Source organism: Salmo trutta, chromosome 32 (genome assembly GCF_901001165.1).
Source record: "Salmo trutta chromosome 32, fSalTru1.1, whole genome shotgun sequence".
NCBI classification, from domain to species: Eukaryota; Metazoa; Chordata; class Actinopteri; order Salmoniformes; family Salmonidae; genus Salmo; species Salmo trutta.
Window position 1 is genome coordinate 39,790,110 of NC_042988.1, and position 21,096 is coordinate 39,811,205.

A 21,096-nucleotide genomic window follows, 5' to 3' on the forward strand; every position below is an offset into this window, starting at 1 on the left:
GGTGGTGCTGTGGTCCTCCCTGGCTGAAGTGTGGAGCTGGGTGGTGCTGCGGTCTTCCCTGGCTGCAGTGTGGAGCTGGGTGGTGCTGCGGTCCTCCCTGGCTGCAGTGTGGAGCTGGGTGGTGCTATGGTCCTCCCTGGCTGCAGTGTGGAGCTGGGTGGTGCTGCGGTCCTCCCTGGCTGCAGTGTGGAGCTGGGTGGTGCTACGGTCCTCCCTGGCTGCAGTGTGGAGCTGGGTGGTGCTGCGGTCCTCCCTGGCTGCAGTGTGGAGCTGGGTGGTGCTACGGTCCTCCCTGGCTGCAGTGTGGAGCTGGGTGGTGCTATGGTCCTCCCTGGCTGCAGTGTGGAGCTGGGTGGTGCTGCGGTCCTCCCTGGCTGCAGTGTGGAGCTGGGTGGTGCTGTAGTCCTCCCTGGCTGCAGTGTGGAGCTGGGTGGTGCTAGAGTCCTCCCTGGCTGCAGTGTGGAGCTGGGTGGTGTTGTGGTCCTCCCTGGCTGCAGTGTGGAGCTGGGTGGAGCTGGGTGGTGCTCTGTAGAGCTGGTGCTGCGGTACCTGGTCCATCTGACTGGCTGATTTAACCAGCCTATAAATGAGCTCTGTATTTTAGTGGCCCCTAACCGAAGCAGATTTCTGAAAAGACACTGAGACAGTCTGTGTGTGTTACTGATACCAAACACAGGGCCTGGGATCACACACAGAACCCCCCCTTGAGGCAGGGGGAAATGAGATGAGATGGAGAGAGAGATCTCTGATTGAGGCCAGTGAATCGATGGTTGGTTGCAGGGCTGCAAGGCTCTGTGGAACAGGCTGAATGATGGCTCTGCATTTAATCACCTCCTGCTATGTTTGTCTCAATGAAACAATATAATGGTTCCTGGTAGGGCTGGGACTTGCCAGGGACCTCACGATATGATATCATCACCATACTTAGGTGCCGATACGATATGTATTGTGATTCTCACGATTCTCTATGTGTTGCGATTCGATAATGTGATTTTATTGCGTTTCGATGTTCCAAACATATTGCTCACCACATGTCTGCTGCAGAGAGACAAGAGAGAGACATGAGAAAACCAGTTTTTCTCAGTCATGGCAATAAAAGTGTTGAAAGAAAATGGTCTCCCAATTTAAAAAGAAGATGGAGAACAAGCTATGAAGGAAAAATACTGGAGTTTTGGTGCAGGTACAGCAAACTAACTACTGCCATATTGTCAAAACGATACGATACGATATATCGGCAAAATAATATCCGATATGTAACTGTACGGATTTGTTCCCGCACCGCTAGTTCTCAGCACTTTGGTTTACACAGGCTAAGGCTGCTCCCAGGAAATGGTGGAGGGGAACACAGAGAGACTATAGAGGAAGAGGGGGACACAGAGAGACTATAGAGGAGGAGGGGAACACAGAAAGACTATAGAGGAAGAGGGGGACACAGAGAGACTATAGAGAGATAGAGGAGGAGGGGAACACAGAGACTATAGAGAGATAGAGGAGGAGGGGAACACAGAGACTATAGAGAGATAGAGGAACACAGAGAGACTATAGAGAGATAGAGGAACACAGAGAAACCATAGAGAGATAGAGGAGGAGGGGAACACAGAGAGACTATAGAGAGATAGAGGAGGAGGGGAACACAGAGAGACTATAGAGAGATAGATGAGGAGGGGAATACAGAGAGACTATAGAGAGATAGATGAGGAGGGGAACACAGAGAGACTATAGAGAGATAGAGCAACACAGAGAGACTATAGAGAGATAGAGGAACACAGAGAGACTATAGAGAGATAGAGGAACACAGAGAGACTATAGAGAGATAGAGGAGGATAGTGCTGCATCTCCATGGTGATAGCATCCTAGGTGTATCTCCATGTTAATAGCATCCTAGCTGTATCTCCATGGTGATAGCATCCTAGCTGTATATCCATGGTGATAGCATCCTAGCTGTATCTCCATGGTGATAGCATCCTAGCTGCATCTCCATGGTGATAGCATCCTAGCTGCATCTCCATGGTGATAGCATCCTAGCTGTATCTCCATGGTGATAGCATCCTAGCTGTATCTCCATGTTAATAGCATCCTAGCTGTATCTCCATGGTGATAGCATCCTAGCTGTATATCCATGGTGATAGCATCCTAGTTTTATCTCCATGGTGATAGCATCCTAGCTGTATCTCCATGGTGATAGCATCCTAGCTGCATCTCCATGGTGATAGCATCCTAGCTGCATCTCCATGGTGATAGCATCCTAGCTGTATCTCCATGGTGATAGCATCCTAGCTGTATATCCATGGTGATAGCATCCTAGTTTTATCTCCATGGTGATAGCATCCTAGCTGTATCTCCATGGTTATAGCATCCTAGCTGTATATCCATGGTGATAGCATCCTAGCTTTATCTCCATGGTGATAGCATCCTAGCTGCATCTCCATGGTGATAGCATCCTAGCTGTATCTCCATGGTGATAGCATCCTAGCTGTATATCCATGGTGATAGCATCCTAGCTGTATCTCCATGGTGATAGCATCCTAGCTGCATCTCCATGGTGATAGCATCCTAGCTGCATCTCCATGGTGATAGCATCCTAGCTGTATCTCCATGGTGATAGCATCCTAGCTGTATATCCATGGTGATAGCATCCTAGTTTTATCTCCATGGTGATAGCATCCTAGCTGTATCTCCATGGTTATAGCATCCTAGCTGTATATCCATGGTGATAGCATCCTAGCTTTATCTCCATGGTGATAGCATCCTAGCTGCATCTCCATGGTGATAGCATCCTAGCTGCATCTCCATGGTGATAGCATCCTAGCTGTATCTCCATGGTGATAGCATCCTAGCTGTATATCCATGGTGATAGCATCCTAGTTTTATCTCCATGGTGATAGCATCCTAGCTGTATCTCCATCGGGATAGCATCCTAGCTGTATCATCATTGGGATAGCATCCTGGAATTATATCCATAGTGATAGCATCCTAGCTACCTTTGAATGATGAGAGTATAGGAACTATCTGTTGATTAATGGTGAGAGTATAGGAACTATCTGTTGATGAATGATGAGAGTATAGGAACTATCTGTTGATTAATGGTGAGAGTATAGGAACTATCTGTTGATTAATGGTGAGAGTATAGGAACTATCTGTTGATGAATGGTGAGAGTTTAGGAACTATACTGCTCAAAAAATAAAGGGAACACTTAAACAACACATCCTAGATCTGAATGAAAGAAATAATCTTATTAAATACTTTTTTCTTTACATAGTTGAATGTGCTGACAACAAAATCACACAAAAATAATCAATGGAAATCCAATTTATCAACCCATGGAGGTCTGGATTTGGAGTCACACTTAAAATTAAAGTGGAAAACCACCCTACAGGCTGATCCAACTTTGATGAAATGTCCTTAAAACAAGTCAAAATTAGGCTCAGTAGTGTGTGTGGCCTCCACGTGCCTGTATGACCTCCCTACAACGCCTGGGCATGCTCCTGATAAGGTGGCGGATGGTCTCCTGAGGGATCTCCTCCCAGACCTGGTCTAAAGCATCCGCCAACTCCTGGACAGTCTGTGGTGCAACGTGGCGTTGGTGGATGGAGCGAGACATGATGTCCCAGATGTGCTCAATTGGATTCAGGTCTGGGGAACGGGCGGGCCAGTCCATAGCATCAATGCCTTCCTCTTGCAGGAACTGCTGACACACTCCAGCCACATGAGGTCTACCATTGACTTGCATTAGGAGGAACCCAGGGCCAACCGCACAAGCATATGGTCTCACAAGGGGTCTGAGGATCTCATCTCGGTACCTAATGGCAGTCAGGCTACCTCTGGCGAGCACATGGAGGGCTGTGCGACCCCCAAAGTAGTGCCACCCCACGCCATGACTGACCCACCACCAACCGGTCATGCTGGAGGATGTTGCAGGCAGCAGAACGTTCTCCACGGCGTCTCCAGACTCTGTCATGTCTGTCACATGTGCTTAGTGTGAACCTGCTTTCATCTGTGAAGAGCACAGGGTGCCAGTGGCGAAGTTGCCAATCCTGGTGTTCTCTGGCAAATGCCAAACATCTTGCACGATGTTGGGCTGTAAGCACAACCCCCACCTGTGGACGTTGGGCCCTCATACCACCCTCATGGAGTCTGTTTCTGACCGTTTGAGCAGACACATGCACATTTGTGGCCTGCTGGAGGTCATTTTGTAGGGCTCTGGCAGTGCTCCTCCTGCTCCTCCTTGCACAAAGGCGGAGGTAGCGGTCCTGCTGCTGGGTTGTTGCCCTCCTACGGCCTCCTCCACGTCTCCTGATGTACTGGCCTGTCTCCTGGTAGCGCCTCCATGCTCTGAACACTACGCTGACAGACACAGCAAACCTTCTTGCCACAGCTCGCATTGATGTGCCATCCTGGATGAACTGCACTACCTGAGCCACTTGTGTGGGTTGTCGACTCCGTCACATGCTACCACTAGAGTGAAAGCACCGCCAGCATTCAAAAGTGACCAAAACATCAGCCAGGAAGCATAGGAACTGAGAAGTGGTCTGTGGTCCCCACCTGCAGAACCACTCCTTTATTGGGGGTGTCTTGCTAATTGCCTATAATTTCCACCTGTTGTCTATTCCATTTGCACAACAGCATGTGAAATGTATTGTCAATCAGTGTTGCTTCCTAAGTGGACAGTTTGATTTCACAGAAGTGTGATTGACTTGGAGTTACATTGTGTTGTTTAAGTGTTCCCTTTATTTTTTGGAGCAGTGTATATGTTGATTAATGGCGAGAGTATAGGAATTATATGTTGATTAATGGCGAGAGTGCAGTATGGACAATCTTGGCAGGAGCTGTTGTTGTTCACCATATCTATTATTTAAACAGGAAGTCTGACTGAGATATACAATCTTTTTTACAAGGGAGAACTGGCCATGACCCATATGCTTTTCTAACCATGCGTATGTGTGTGTGTTCGTGCGTGTGTGTGTGTGTGTGCGTGTGTGTGTGTGTGTGTGTGTGTGTGTGTGTGTGTGTGTGTGTCCGTGCGTGTGTGTGTGTGTGTGTGTGCGTGTGTGTGTGTGTGTGTGTGTGTGTGTGTGTGTGTGTGTGTGTGTGTGTGTGTGTGTGTGTGTGTGTGTGTGTGTATAGACGTGGGGGGGCCTGTGGACCCCATCACCCCCACCATCATCATCCCTCCTAAGAACACCAGTGTGAACGCGGGGAGGAATGATGTCATTATGGAGTGTGTGGCCAATGCTAGGTGAGTGAACACACACACACACACACACACACACACACACACACACACACACACACACACACACACACACACACACACACACACACAGGGAGACCAAGTCTGTCACATTTCACTGTCACCTAATGTCTTTTGTTTGGGTCTCTTTTAGAAAATTGTTCATCCGTCCTATTCAATGCTTTCTCCTCTCCTCACCTCCTCCTCCTCATCCTCTCTCAGTCTTTCCTCTCTCCATTCTTCTCCTTCTCTCCTTATCTCTGCTCTGAATCCAAACTATTATGGCCAATTCAAAGACTTGATCAGTATGACAGATGTATTACAGTGCTCTGTCAATGCCTCACAACCTTGAAACAGAATTTGAATCATATTAATACCCACTCTCTCTGTCTCTGTCTCCCTCCCCCCTCTCTGTGTCTCTCTCTCCCCCTTCTCTCTCTCTCTTTCTCACCCTCGCTCTCTCTCTCTCTGTCTCCCTCCCCCTCTCTCTGTGTCTCTCTCTCCTCTTCTCTCCCCCTTCTCTCTCTCTCTTTCTCCCCCTCCCTCTCTCTCTGTCTCCCTCCCCTTTCTCTCTCTCTCTCTCTCTCCCCTTTTCTCCCCCTTCTCTCTCTCTCTTTCTCCCCCTCCCTCTGTCTCTCTCTGTCTCCCTCCCCCTCTATCTGTGTCTCTCTCTCCCCTTCTATCCCCCTTCTCTCTCGCTTTCTCCCCCTCCCTCTCTCTCTGTCTCCCTCCCCTCTCTCTTTCTCTCCTCCTTCTCACCCCCTTCTCTCTCTCTGTCTCTCTTTCTCTCCCCTTCTCTCTCTCTCTCTCTCTCTCTATTTCTCTCCCCTTCTCTCTCTCTCTCTCTTTCTATCTCGGTCTCCTTCCCTCTGTATCTCTCTCTCTCTCTCTCCTCTCCTCCAGACCTCTGATCAAGATGGTTATAACCTGGCGTAAGGATGGTGTTCTGGTCAGTACAGGGATACGTGACTTTGGCCGCAGGCTGACCATCAGCCTCCCAGCGGTCAGTGACAGTGGTTACTATGAATGTGAGGCCACCCTCCGCAGCAGCACTGTGCCATCGGTCAATGCAGGGGCCTACCTACATGTTCTAGGTACACACACACACACACACACACACACACACACACTCATTTGGGAGTTTCTCCTCATGCTGGTTAAACTAGGTAAAGAACCAGCTATCAGTTCTCCTGTCAGTGGTCAGGTTGAGGGAATATCATTGTGTGTAAATGTCTGAAGTCTTCACGTCAGTTTGACATGCTGCTGGACCATGGAGATAAATAATAGATGATTAAAGCATTAGGTGAATTGTGAAGAAATCCCTCTCTCTGTCTCTATCTGATGCAGTCCATTACTCTGCACTAGTCTCAATGAGACTAAACCTTGGAAATAAAATACTTATTGGATATCCAGGATGGATTTAATGTAAGTCAACAGAAACCAGGAGGACAAGACACCTTATCATTAACATGACTTTATTGTTAAAACTTGTTCAATTGAACAAAAATGTTCAAGAAAATTATAGGAATGTTCTAACTGTTTCCCTCCTCTCCACTCCTCTCCTCTCCTCTCTTCTCCTCTCCTCTCCTCTTCTCTCTTCTCATCTCCTCTCCTCCTCTCCTCCCCTCTCCTCCTCTCCTCGTCTCCTCTACTCGCCTCCTCTCCTAGTCTATTCTCCCCTCCTCACATCCTCTCCTCTCCTCCTCTTCTCTACTCTCCCCTCCTCTCCTCCTCTTCTCTACTCTCCCCTCCTCTCATCCTCTCCTCTCCTCCTCTACTCTACTCTCCCCTCCTCTCATCCTCCCCTCTCCTCCGCTCTCCTCCTCTCCTCCCTCCTCTCCTCATCTCCTCTACTCGCCTCCTCCTCTTCTCTACTCCCCTCTCACATCCTCTCCTCTCCTCCTCTTCTCTACTCTCCTCTCCTCTCATCCTCTCCTCCTCTTCTCTACTCTCCCCTCCTCTCATCCTCTCCTCTCCTCCTCTACTCTACTCTCCCCTCCTCTCATTCTCTCCTCTCCTCCGCTCTCCTCCTCTCCTCCCTCCTCTCCTCCTCTCCTCGTCTCCTCTACTCACCTCCTCTCCCACTCTATTCTCCCCGCCTCTCATCCTCTCCTCTCCTCCACTCTCCTCCTCTCCTCTCCTCCCCTCTCCTCTCCTCCTCTCCTCGACTTCTCTACTCGCCTCCTCTTCTCCTCTCCTATCCTCTCCTCTCCCTTCCTCTTCTCTTCTCCTCTCTTCTCTTCACCTCTCCTCTTCTCTCTTCTCCTCTCCTATCCTCTCCCCTCCTCTTCTCTCTTCTCATCTCCTCTCCTCCTCTCCTCCCCTCTCCTCCCCTCATCTCCTCTACTCGTCTCCTCTCTTACTCTATTCTCCCCTCCTCTAATCCTCTCCTCTCCTTCGCTCTCCTCCTCTCCTCCCTCCTCTCCTCCTCTCCTCGTCTCCTCTACTCGCCTCCTCTCCTACTCTATTCTCCCCTCCTCACATCCTCTCCTCTCCTCCTCTACTCTCCCCTCCTCTCATCCTCTCCTCTCCTTCGCTCTCCTCCTCTCCTCCCCTCTCCTCTCCTCGTCTTCTCTACTCGCCTCCTCTCCTCTTCGCCTCTCCTTTCCTCTCCAGACCATCCCCAGTTTGTGAAGGAGCCTGTCCAACACATCAGTGCAGAGATGGAGAAGGTGGTGGATATCCCCTGCCAGGCACGAGGTATGTGTGCGTGCATGTGCGCGTGTGTGTGTGCGCGTGCGCGAGATCTAAAGCCCTGATGCTGTAAAAAGTGATAGATATTTAAATACAACTCTCTCTTGTCTTCTCCTCTCCTCTCTCTAGGTGTCCCCCAGCCAGACATAGTGTGGTATAAGGATGCTGTGGTCATCAGTCCAGTGAAGATGCCCAGGTACAGGGTGTTAGTTGGGGGCAGTCTGCAGATCAACGGTCTGTTACCTGACGATACAGGGATGTTCCAATGCTTCGCCCGCAACCTGGCTGGAGAAATACAGACCAACACCTACCTCGCTGTCACCAGTACGTCTCTCTCTCTCTCTCTCTCTCTCTCTCTCTACCAGTACGTCAAGTCCTTCAACCCACCATTTCCCACGTCAGTCTCTCCATCTCTCCCTCTCTCCTTCCCCCTTTCCCTCCCTCCCTCATCTCTTCTTCTTCTCTCCGTCTCTCAGACCTGTCACGCTACACACCAGCAATTATTGGCTATTTAGAGAGAGAATTAGAGAGAGAACGGACAAGTGAGAGAGAGAGAGAGAGAGAGAGAGAGGGATGAAGAGGGAAAGGAAAGAGAGGGCGAGGGAGACTTGTGCCTGTCAGTCTCTAAGTCGTTATCTTGAAGAATGGGAGCTGACTGACTGACAGTCTTTGATAAATTCATTAAAAGTTCACACAGTTACCTCACATCTCTCATCATCAGTCTCATTATCATCCTGTTCATCTGTTCTCACCTCATCAGGTGTCTGTCTGTCTGTCTGTCTGTCTGTCTGTCTGTCTGTCTGTCTGTCTGTCTGTCTGTCTGTCTGTCTGTCTGTCTGTCTGTCTGTCTGTCTGTCTGTCTGTCTGTCTGTCTGTCTGTCTGTCTGTCTGTCTGTCTGTCTGTCTGTCTGTCTGTCTGTCTCACCTAGCTGTTTGTCTCTACCCAGGTATTGCCCCCAACATCACGGCAGGTCCAGCTGACAGTGCTGTGATTGACGGCATGTCAGTCATCCTCCACTGTGAGACCAGCGGAGCCCCGCGACCAGCTATCACCTGGCAGAAAGGTATGGTGGTGGACAGCTGGTGGATGCACAATTTCTATTAGAAATCCATGTCATTTTGGGTGTTGATGTTTTTCAGAGGGGAAGGTGATGACATAGTGACTCAGTCCACAAGGTGGACAGCAGCTCTCTGACGGTCTTAGGGCAGAACCCTGCTGTTGTTAACTGACACTTCTTTCTCCCACTTTCTTCTGGTTCCGTCTCCATGCTTCTCTCTCTCTCTCTCTCTCTCTCTCTCTCTCTCTCTCTCTCTCTCTCTCTCTCTCTCTCTCTCTCTCTCTCTCTCTCTCTCTCTCTCCAGGTGAACGTGTGTTGGCCAGTGGTTCTGTCCAGCTGCCCAGGTTCACCCTGCTGGAGTCAGGCAGTCTACTGGTCTCCCCGTCTCACCTTTCTGATGCTGGGACTTATACCTGCATGGCCAGCAACTCCAGAGGCATAGACGAGGCTGCCGCAGATCTACTGGTGTGGGGTGAGTTTGGAGGGAGGGATGGAGAAGGATTATACACTCACTGGCTATTATACATTCAACCACCTGTTAAACAGCTAGTAACCTGAAGTCTCTCAACCACCTGTTAAACAGCTAGTAACCTGAAGTCTGTCCACCACCTGTTAAACAGCTAGTAACCTGGAGTCTCTCAACCACCTGTTAAACAGCTAGTAACCTGAAGTCTCTCAACCACCTGTTAAACAGCTAGTAACCTGAAGTCTCTGTCCACCACCTGTTAAACAGCTAGTAACCTGAAGTCTCTCAACCACCTGTTAAACAGCTAGTAACCTGAAGTCTCTCAACCACCTGTTAAACAGCTAGTAACCTGAAGTCTCTCAACCACCTGTTAAACAGCTAGTAACCTGAAGTCTCTCAACCACCTGTTAAACAGCTAGTAACCTGGAGTCTCTCAACCACCTGTTAAACAGCTAGTAACCTGAAGTCTCTCAACCACCTGTTAAACAGCTAGTAACCTGAAGTCTCTGGCCACCACCTGTTAAACAGCTAGTAACCTGAAGTCTCTGTCAACCACCTGTTAAATAGCTAGTAACCTGAAGTCTCTCAACCACCTGTTAAACAGCTAGTAACCTGAAGTCTCTATCAACCACCTGTTAAACAGCTAGTAACCTGAAGTCTCTCAACCACCTGTTAAACAGCTAGTAACCTGAAGTCTCTCAACCACCTGTTAAACAGCTAGTAACCTGAAGTCTCTGTCAACCACCTGTTAAACAGCTAGTAACCTGAAGTCTCTGTCAACCACCTGTTAAACAGCTAGTAACCTGAAGTCTCTCAACCACCTGTTAAACAGCTAGTAACCTGAAGTCTCTGTCAACCACCTGTTAAACAGCTAGTAACCTGAAGTCTCTCAACCACCTGTTAAACAGCTAGTAACCTGGAGTCTCTGTCAACCACCTGTTAAACAGCTAGTAACCTGGAGTCTCTGTCAACCACCTGTTAAACAGCTAGTAACCTGGAGTCTCTCAACCACCTGTTAAACAGCTAGTAACCTGAAGTCTCTGTCAACCACCTGTTAAACAGCTAGTAACCTGAAGTCTCTGTCCACCACCTGTTAAACAGCTAGTAACCTGAAGTCTCTATCAACCACCTGTTAAACAGCTAGTAACCTGAAGTCTCTCAGCCACCTGTTAAACAGCTAGTAACCTGAAGTCTCTGGCCACCTGTTAAACAGCTAGTAACCTGAAGTCTCTCAACCACCTGTTAAACAGCTAGTAACCTGAAGTCTCTCAACCACCTGTTAAACAGCTAGTAACCTGAAGTCTCTCAACCACCTGTTAAACAGCTAGTAACCTGAAGTCTATCTATGTTTTCAGCACGGACCCGTATCACCAAGCCACCTGCGGACCAGAGTGTCATCAAGGGGACCAAGGCTGTCATGTCCTGTGGGGTGACCCATGACCCCAGTGTGTCTGTCAGGTAAGGATGATGTCATGTCCTGTGGGGTGACCCATGACCCCAGTGTGTCTGTCAGGTAAGGATGATGTCATGTCCTGTGGGGTGACCCATGACCCCAGTGTGTCTGTCAGATAAGGATGATGTCATGTCCTGTGGGGTGACCCATGACCCCAGTGTGTCTGTCAGGTAAGGATGATGTCATGTCCAGTGGGGTGACCCATGACCCCAGTGTATCTGTCAGTTAATGGGGTGCCAAGCTGACACCTGACTCAGCTCCTCAAAGGCTAAGTGATTAGTTGATCAGTTGAATCAGGGAGGCAGTAGTGGAATAGATCATAGAGGTTGATCAGTTAAATCAGGGAGGCAGTAGTGGAATAGATCATAGAGGTTGATCAGTTGAATCAGGGAGACAGTAGTGGAATAGATCATAGAGGTTGATCAGTTAAATCAGGGAGGCAGTAGTGGAATAGATCATAGAGGTTGATCAGTTGATTCAGGGAGGCAGTGGTGGAATAGATCATAGAGGTTGATCAGTTAAATCAGGGAGGCAGTAGTGGAATAGATCATAGAGGTTGATCAGTTGAATCAGGGGGGGGCAGTAGTGGAATAAATCATAGAGGTTGATCAGTTGAAGTTAATGGAGGAAATGAGAAGTTTGGTGTGAGCAGACAGTGACACACACACACACACACACAGTCTGAGTATCTGGATCAGTATGAGCAGAGCGTCTGTGTGTTTCAGAGAGAATTCATTAAGCCTTTTTACATCAACAGTCTCAAAGTGCTCTACGGTAACCGTGTGTGTGTGTGTGTGTGTGTGTGTGTGTGTGTGTGTGTGTGTGTGTGTGTGTGTGTGTGTGTGTGTGTGTGTGTGTGTGTGTGTGTTGGTGCGTGTGTGTGTGTGGGTTGGTGTGTGTGTTGGTGTGTGTGTGTGTGTTGGTGTGTGTGTGTGTGTTGGTGTGTGTGTTGTCCTCTTCTCCAGGTATGTTTGGGAGAAGAGTGGTTCAGTGGTGGATGTGAGCACCTCTCCCAGGCTCCGTCTGGACCCTGACGGGACCCTGCACCTCTCCCAGACCTGGTCAGGTGACATCGGAACATACACCTGTAGAGTCACCTCTGTAGGGGGCAACGACTCACGCAGCGCTCACCTCAGAGTCAGGTTAACCTCACATCTTGTTAAGATCTCTCTCTTGGTCAGTCACTCTGTCTGGCGTTGTGTGTCCATCTCCATCTTTCTCCCATCATGCAGTATTATCCATTCACTCTTCATCTTCCTCTCGCTCTCTCTTCCTCTCTCTCTCTTCCCCTCTCTGTGCCCCTCTCTCTTTAACTCTATCTCTATCTCTCTCTCGCTCTCTATCTCTATCTATCTCTCTCTCTCTATCTCTATCTCTCTATCTCTATCTCTCTCTATCTATCTATCTCTCTCTCTCTCCTCTCCTATTGACTCTCTGGCAGTGTGCTGTTGTCTCATCCACAGCTACTCTACAGCTTTACCATATTCCCCTCACCTCTCATCTCCTCCCTCCATCATCAACTCCTCTCTGCACTCTGCTGTTTTTACTATTAACTACCACGTTCAGTGTATATTTATGATATTAACATTCTGTCTTTGTCTCTCTCATTCTCTCTCATTTTCTCTGGACCGTGCTCTGTCTGTTTCTGTCTCTCCTTCACACACACACACACACACACACACACACACACACACACACACACACACACACACACACACACACACACACACACACACACACACACACACACACACACACACACACACACACACACCTCCCCCCTCATCCCCCCACCCTGTACAGGCAGCTTCCCCATGCTCCAGAGATCCCTGGTGCAGCTCTGAGCCAGGTAGAGAAGAGGGCCATCAATCTGACCTGGGCTCAGGCCTTCGATGGGAACAGCCCCTTGATCCGATATATCCTGGAGGTCTCAGAGAACAGTGAGTGGATTAGTAGAGAATACAACAGCTGGAATACTGAATACTGAACACTATGAACAGAATACTGCAGCTGGAATACTGACTACTAAACACTATGAACAGAATACTGCAGCTGGAATACTGACTACTAAACACTATGAACAGAATACTACAGCTGGAATACTGACTACTAAACACTATGAACAGAATACTACAGCTGGAATACTGAATAATAAACACTATGAACAGAATACTGCAGCTGGAATACTGACTACTAAACACTATGAACAGAATACTGCAGCTGGAATACTGACTACTAAACACTATGAACAGAATACTACAGCTGGAATACTGAATACTGAACACTATGACCAGAATACTACAGCTGGAATACTGAATACTGAACACTATGAACAGAATACTGCAGCTGGAATACTGACTACTAAACCCTATGAACAGAATACTACAGCTGGAATACTGAATACTGAACACTATGAACAGAATACTGCAGCTGGAATACTGATTACTGAACACTATGAACAGAATACTGCAGCTGGAATACTGAATACTAAACACTATGAACAGAATACTACAGCTGGAATATTGAATACTGAACACTATGAACAGAATACTACAGCTGGAATACTGAACACTATGAACAGAATACTGCAGCTGGAATACTGAATACTAAACACTATGAACAGAATACTACAGCTGTAATATTGAATACTGAACACTATGAACAGAATACTACAGCTGGAATACTGAATACTGAACACTATGAACAGAATATTACAGCTGGAATACTGAACACTAAACACTATGAACAGAATACTACAGCTGGAATACTAAACACTAAACACTATGAACAGAATACTACAGCAGGAATACTAAACACTAAACACCATGAACAGAATACTACAGCAGGAATACTAAACACTATGAACAGAATACTACAGCTAGGACACTAAACACCATGAATAGAATACTACAGCTGGAATACTGAACACTAAACACTATGAACAGAATACTACAGCGGGAATACAAAACACTAAACACTATGAACAGAATACTACAGCAGGAATACTAAACACTATGAACAGAATACTACAGCTGGGACACTAAACACTATGAACAGAATACTACAGCTGGAATACTGAATACTGAACACTATGAACAGAATACTACAGCTGGAATACTGAATACTGAACACTATGAACAGAAATCTACAGCTGGAATACGGAATACTGAACACTATGAACAGAATACTGCAGCTGGAATACTGAATACTGAACACTATGAACAGAATACTGCAGCTGGAATACTGAATACTGAACACTATGAACAGAATACTACAGCTGGAATACTAAACAATAAACACTATGAACAGAATACTACAGCAGGAATACTAAACACTAAACACTATGAACAGAATACTACAACTGGAATATTGAATACTGAACACTATGAACAGAATACTACAGCTGGAATACTGAACACTATGAACAGAATACTGCAGCAGGAATACTAAACACTAAACACCATGACCAGAATACTACAGCAGGAATACTAAACACTATGAACAGAATACTACAGCTAGGACACTAAACACTATGAACAGAATACTACAGCTGGAATACTGAATACTGAACACTATGAACAGAATACTACAGCTGGAATACTGAATACTTAACACTATGAACAGAATACTACAGCTGGAATACTAAACACTAAACACTATGAACAGAATACTACAGCAGGAAAACTAAACACTAAACACTGTGAACAGAATACTACAGCAGGAATACTAAACACTATGAACAGAATACTACAGCTAGGACACTAAACACTATGAATAGAATACTGCAGCTGGAATACTAAACACTAAACACTATGAACAGAATACTACAGCTGGAATACTGAACACTAAACACCATGAACAGAATTCTACAGCTGGAATACTGAACACTAAACACCATGAACAGAATACTACAGCTGGAATACTGAACACTATGAACAGAATACTGCAGCTGGAATACTAAACACTAAACACTATGAACAGAATACTACAGCAGGAATACTAAACACTAAACACTATGAACAGAATACTACAGCAGGAATACTAAACACTATGAACAGAATACTACAGCTAGGACACTAAACACTATGAATAGAACACTACAGCTGGAATACTGAACACTAAACACCATGAACAGAATACTACAGCTGGAATACTGAACACTATGAACAGAATACTGCAGCTGGAATACTAAACACTAAACACTATGAACAGAATACTACAGCAGGAATACTAAACACTAAACACTATGAACAGAATACTACAGCAGGAATACTAAACACTATGAACAGAATACTACAGCTGGGACACTAAACACTATGAACAGAATACTACAGCTGGAATACTGAACACTAAACACTATGAACAGAATACTACAGCTGGAATACTAAACACTAAACACTATGAACAGAATACTACAGCTGGAATATTGAATACTGAACACTATGAACAGAATACTACAGCTGGAATACTGAACACTATGAACAGAATACTGCAGCTGGAATACTGAATACTAAACACTATGAACAGAATACTACAGCTGTAATATTGAATACTGAACACTGTGAACAGAATACTACAGCTGGAATACTGAATACTGAACACTATGAACAGAATATTACAGCTGGAATACTGAATACTAAACACTATGAACAGAATACTACAGCTGGAATACTAAACACTAAACACTATGAACAGAATACTACAGCAGGAATACTAAACACTAAACACCATGAACAGAATACTACAGCAGGAATACTAAACACTATGAACAGAATACTACAGCTAGGACACTAAACACTATGAATAGAATACTACAGCTGGAATACTGAACACTAAACACCATGAACAGAATACTACAGCTGGAATACTGAACACTAAACACTATGAACAGAATACTACAGCGGGAATACAAAACACTAAACACTATGAACAGAATACTACAGCTGGAATACTAAACACTAAACACTATGAACAGAATACTACAGCAGGAATACTAAACACTATGAACAGAATACTGCAGCTGGAATACTAAACACTAAACACTATGAACAGAATACTACAGCAGGAATACTAAACACTAAACACTATGAACAGAATACTACAGCAGGAATACTAAACACTAAACACTATGAACAGAATACTACAGCAGGAATACTAAACACTATGAACAGAATACTACAGCTGGAATACTAAACACTAAACACTATGAACAGAATACTACAGCTGGGACACTAAACACTATGAACAGAATACTACAGCTGGAATACTGAACACTAAACACTATTAACAGAATACTACAGCTGGAATACTAAACACTAAATACTATGAACAGAATACTACAGCAGGAATACTAAACACTATGAACAGAATACTTCAGCTGGGACACTAAACACTATGAAAAGAATACTGCAGCTGGAATACTGAATACTAAACACTGAACAGAATACTACAGCTGGAATACTGAATACTGAACACTATGAACAGAATATTACAGCTGGAATACTGAATACTAAACACTATGAACAGAATACTACAGCTGGAATACTAAACACTAAACACTATGAACAGAATACTACAGCAGGAATACTAAACACTAAACACCATGAACAGAATACTACAGCAGGAATACTAAACACTATGAACAGAATACTACAGCTAGGACACTAAACACTATGAACAGAATACTACACCTGGAATACTGAATACTGAACACTATGAACAGAATACTACAGCTGGAATACTGAATACTTAACACTATGAACAGAATACTACAGCTGGAATACTAAACACTAAACACTATGAACAGAATACTACAGCAGGAATACTAAACACTAAACACTATGAACAGAATACTACAGCAGGAATACTAAACACTATGAACAGAATACTACAGCTGGAACACTAAACACTATGAACAGAATACTACAGCTGGAATACTGAACACTAAACACTATGAACAGAATACTACAGCTGGAATACTAAACACTAACCACTATGAACAGAATACTACAGCTGGAATATTGAATACTGAACATTATGAACAGAATACTACAGCTGGAATACTGAACACTATGAACAGAATACTGCAGCTGGAATACTGAATACTAAACACTATGAACAGAATACTACAGCTGTAATATTGAATACTGAACACTGTGAACAGAATACTACAGCTGGAATTCTGAATACTGAACACTATGAACAGAATATTACAGCTGGAATACTAAACACTAAACACTATGAACAGAATACTACAGCAGGAATACTAAACACTAAACACTATGAACAGAATACTACAGCTGGAATACTAAACACTAAACACTATGAACAGAATACTACAGCAGGAATACTAAACACTAAACACCATGAACAGAATACTACAGCAGGAATACTAAACACTATGAACAGAATACTACAGCTAGGACACTAAACACTATGAATAGAATACTACAGCTGGAATACTGAACACTAAACACCATGAACAGAATACTACAGCTGGAATACTGAACACTAAACACTATGAACAGAATACTACAGCGGGAATACAAAACACTAAACACAATGAACAGAATACTACAGCTGGAATACTAAACACTAAACACTATGAACAGAATACTACAGCAGGAATACTAAACACTATGAACAGAATACTACAGCTTGGACACTAAACACTATGAACAGAATACTACAGCTGGAATACTGAATACTGAACACTATGAACAGAATACTACAGCTGGAATACTGAATACTGAACACTATGAACAGAATTCTACAGCTGGAATACTGAATACTGAACACTATGAACAGAATAATGCAGCTGGAATACTGAATACTGAACACTATGAACAGAATACTGCAGCTGGAATACTGAATACTAAACACTATGAACAGAATACTACAGCTGGAATATTGAATACTGAACACTATGAACAGAATACTACAGCTGGAATACTGAATACTGAACACTATGAACAGAATACTACAGCTGGAATACTATACAATAAACACTATGAACAGAATACTACAGCAGGAATACTAAACACTAAACACTATGAACAGAATACTACAACTGGAATATTGAATACTGAACACTATGAACAGAATACTACAGCTGGAATACTGAACACTATGAACAGAATACTGCAGCTGGAATACTAAACACTAAACACTATGAACAGAATACTACAGCAGGAATACTAAACACTAAACACTATGAACAGAATACTACAGCAGGAATACTAAACACTATGAACAGAATACTACAGCTGGAATACTAAACACTAAACACTATGAACAGAATACTACAGCTGGGACACTAAACACTATGAACAGAATACTACAGCTGGAATACTGAACACTAAACACTATTAACAGAATACTACAGCTGGAATACTAAACACTAAATACTATGAACAGAATACTACAGCAGGAATACTAAACACTATGAACAGAATACTACAGCTGGGACACTAAACACTATGAACAGAATACTACAGCTGGAATACTAAACACTAAATACTATGAACAGAATACTACAGCTGGAATATTGAATATTAAACACTATGAACAGATTACTACAGCTGGAATACTGAACACTATGAACAGAATACTGCAGCTGGAATACTGAATACTAAACACTGAACAGAATACTACAGCTGGAATACTGAATACTGAACACTATGAACAGAATATTACAGCTGGAATACTGAATACTGAACACTATGAACAGAATACTACAGCAGGAATACTAAACACTAAACACTATGAACAGAATACTACAGCTGGAATACTAAACACTAAACACTATGAACAGAATACTACAGCAGGAATACTAAACACTAAACACCATGAACAGAATACTACAGCAGGAATACTAAACACTATGAACAGAATACTACAGCTAGGACACTAAACACTATGAATAGAATACTACAGCTGGAATACTGAACACTAAACACCATGAACAGAATACTACAGCTGGAATACTGAACACTAAACACTATGAACAGAATACTACAGCGGGAATACAAAACACTAAACACAATGAACAGAATACTACAGCTGGAATACTAAACACTAAACACTATGAACAGAATACTACAGCAGGAATACTAAACACTATGAACAGAATACTACAGCTTGGACACTAAACACTATGAACAGAATACTACAGCTGGAATACTGAATACTGAACACTATGAACAGAATACTACAGCTGGAATACTGAATACTGAACACTATGAACAGAATTCTACAGCTGGAATACTGAATACTGAACACTATGAACAGAATACTGCAGCTGGAATACTGAATACTGAACACTATGAACAGAATACTGCAGCTGGAATACTGAATACTAAACACTATGAACAGAATACTACAGCTGGAATATTGAATACTGAACACTATGAACAGAATACTACAGCTGGAATACTGAATACTGAACACTATGAACAGAATACTACAGCTGGAATACTATACAATAAACACTATGAACAGAATACTACAGCAGGAATACTAAACACTAAACACAATGAACAGAATACTACAACTGGAATATTGAATACTGAACACTATGAACAGAATACTACAGCTGGAATACTGAACACTATGAACAGAATACTGCAGCTGGAATACTAAACACTAAACACTATGAACAGAATACTACAGCAGGAATACTAAACACTAAACACTATGAACAGAATACTACAGCAGGAATACTAAACACTATGAACAGAATACTACAGCTGGAATACTAAACACTAAACACTATGAACAGAATACTACAGCTGGGACACTAAACACTATGAACAGAATACTACAGCTGGAATACTGAACACTAAACACTATTAACAGAATACTACAGCTGGAATACTAAACACTAAATACTATGAACAGAATACTACAGCAGGAATACTAAACACTATGAACAGAATACTACAGCTGGGACACTAAACACTATGAACAGAATACTACAGCTGGAATACTAAACACTAAATACTATGAACAGAATACTACAGCTGGAATATTGAATATTAAACACTATGAACAGATTACTACAGCTGGAATACTGAACACTATGAACAGAATACTGCAGCTGGAATACTGAATACTAAACACTGAACAGAATACTACAGCTGGAATACTGAATACTGAACACTATGAACAGAATATTACAGCTGGAATACTGAATACTAAACACTATGAACAGAATACTACAGCTGGAATACTAAACACTAAACACTATGAACAGAATACTACAGCAGGAATACTAAACACTAAACACCATGAACAGAATACTACAGCAGGAATACTAAACACTATGAACAGAATACTACAGCTAGGACACTAAACACTATGAACAGAATACTACAGCTGGAATACTGAATACTGAACACTATGAACAGAATACTACAGCTGGAATACTGAATACTTAACACTATGAACAGAATACTACAGCTGGAATACTAAACACTAAACACTATGAACAGAATACTACAGCAGGAATACTAAATACTAAACACTATGAACAGAATTCTACAGCAGGAATACTAAACACTATGAACAGAATACTACAGCTGGAACACTAAACACTATGAACAGAATACTACAGCTGGAATACTGAACACTAAACACTATGAACAGAATACTACAGCTGGAATACTAAACACTAACCACTATGAACAGAATACTACAGCAGGAATACTAAACACTATGAACAGAATACTACAGCTGGGACACTAAACACTATGAACAGAATACTGCAGCTGGAATACTGAATACTAAACACTATGAACAGAATACTACAGCTGGAATACTGAACACTATGAACAGAATACTGCAGCTGGAATACTGAATACTAAACACTATGAACAGAATACTACAGCTGTAATATTGAATACTGAACACTGTGAACAGAATACTACAGCTGGAATTCTGAATACTGAACACTATGAACAGAATATTACAGCTGGAATACTGAATACTAAACACTATGAACAGAATACTACAGCTGTAATATTGAATACTGAACACTATGAACAGAATACTACAGCTGGAATACTGAATACTGAACACTATGAACAGAATATTACAGCTGGAATACTGAATACTAAACACTATGAACAGAATACTACAGCTGGAATACTAAACACTAAACACTATGAACAGAATACTGCAGCAGGAATACTAAAC

General features: G+C 43.5%; 1 protein-coding gene across 3 annotated transcripts in view; it reads left to right on the forward strand.

Moving 5' to 3' along the window:
* LOC115171889 (protein sidekick-2) overlaps window positions 1-21,096 on the forward strand; it is a 346,069-nt gene that overhangs the window by 253,334 nt on the left and 71,639 nt on the right. For all 3 annotated transcript variants that reach the window (XM_029729082.1, XM_029729084.1, XM_029729085.1), the window contains exons 6-14: window positions 5,126-5,237; window positions 6,135-6,325; window positions 7,848-7,931; window positions 8,055-8,249; window positions 8,873-8,989; window positions 9,288-9,455; window positions 10,805-10,907; window positions 11,868-12,044; window positions 12,706-12,842. In XM_029729082.1, the coding sequence (XP_029584942.1) occupies window positions 5,126-5,237; window positions 6,135-6,325; window positions 7,848-7,931; window positions 8,055-8,249; window positions 8,873-8,989; window positions 9,288-9,455; window positions 10,805-10,907; window positions 11,868-12,044; window positions 12,706-12,842 (1,284 nt within the window). The remainder of the gene's footprint in view (window positions 1-5,125; window positions 5,238-6,134; window positions 6,326-7,847; window positions 7,932-8,054; window positions 8,250-8,872; window positions 8,990-9,287; window positions 9,456-10,804; window positions 10,908-11,867; window positions 12,045-12,705; window positions 12,843-21,096) is intronic.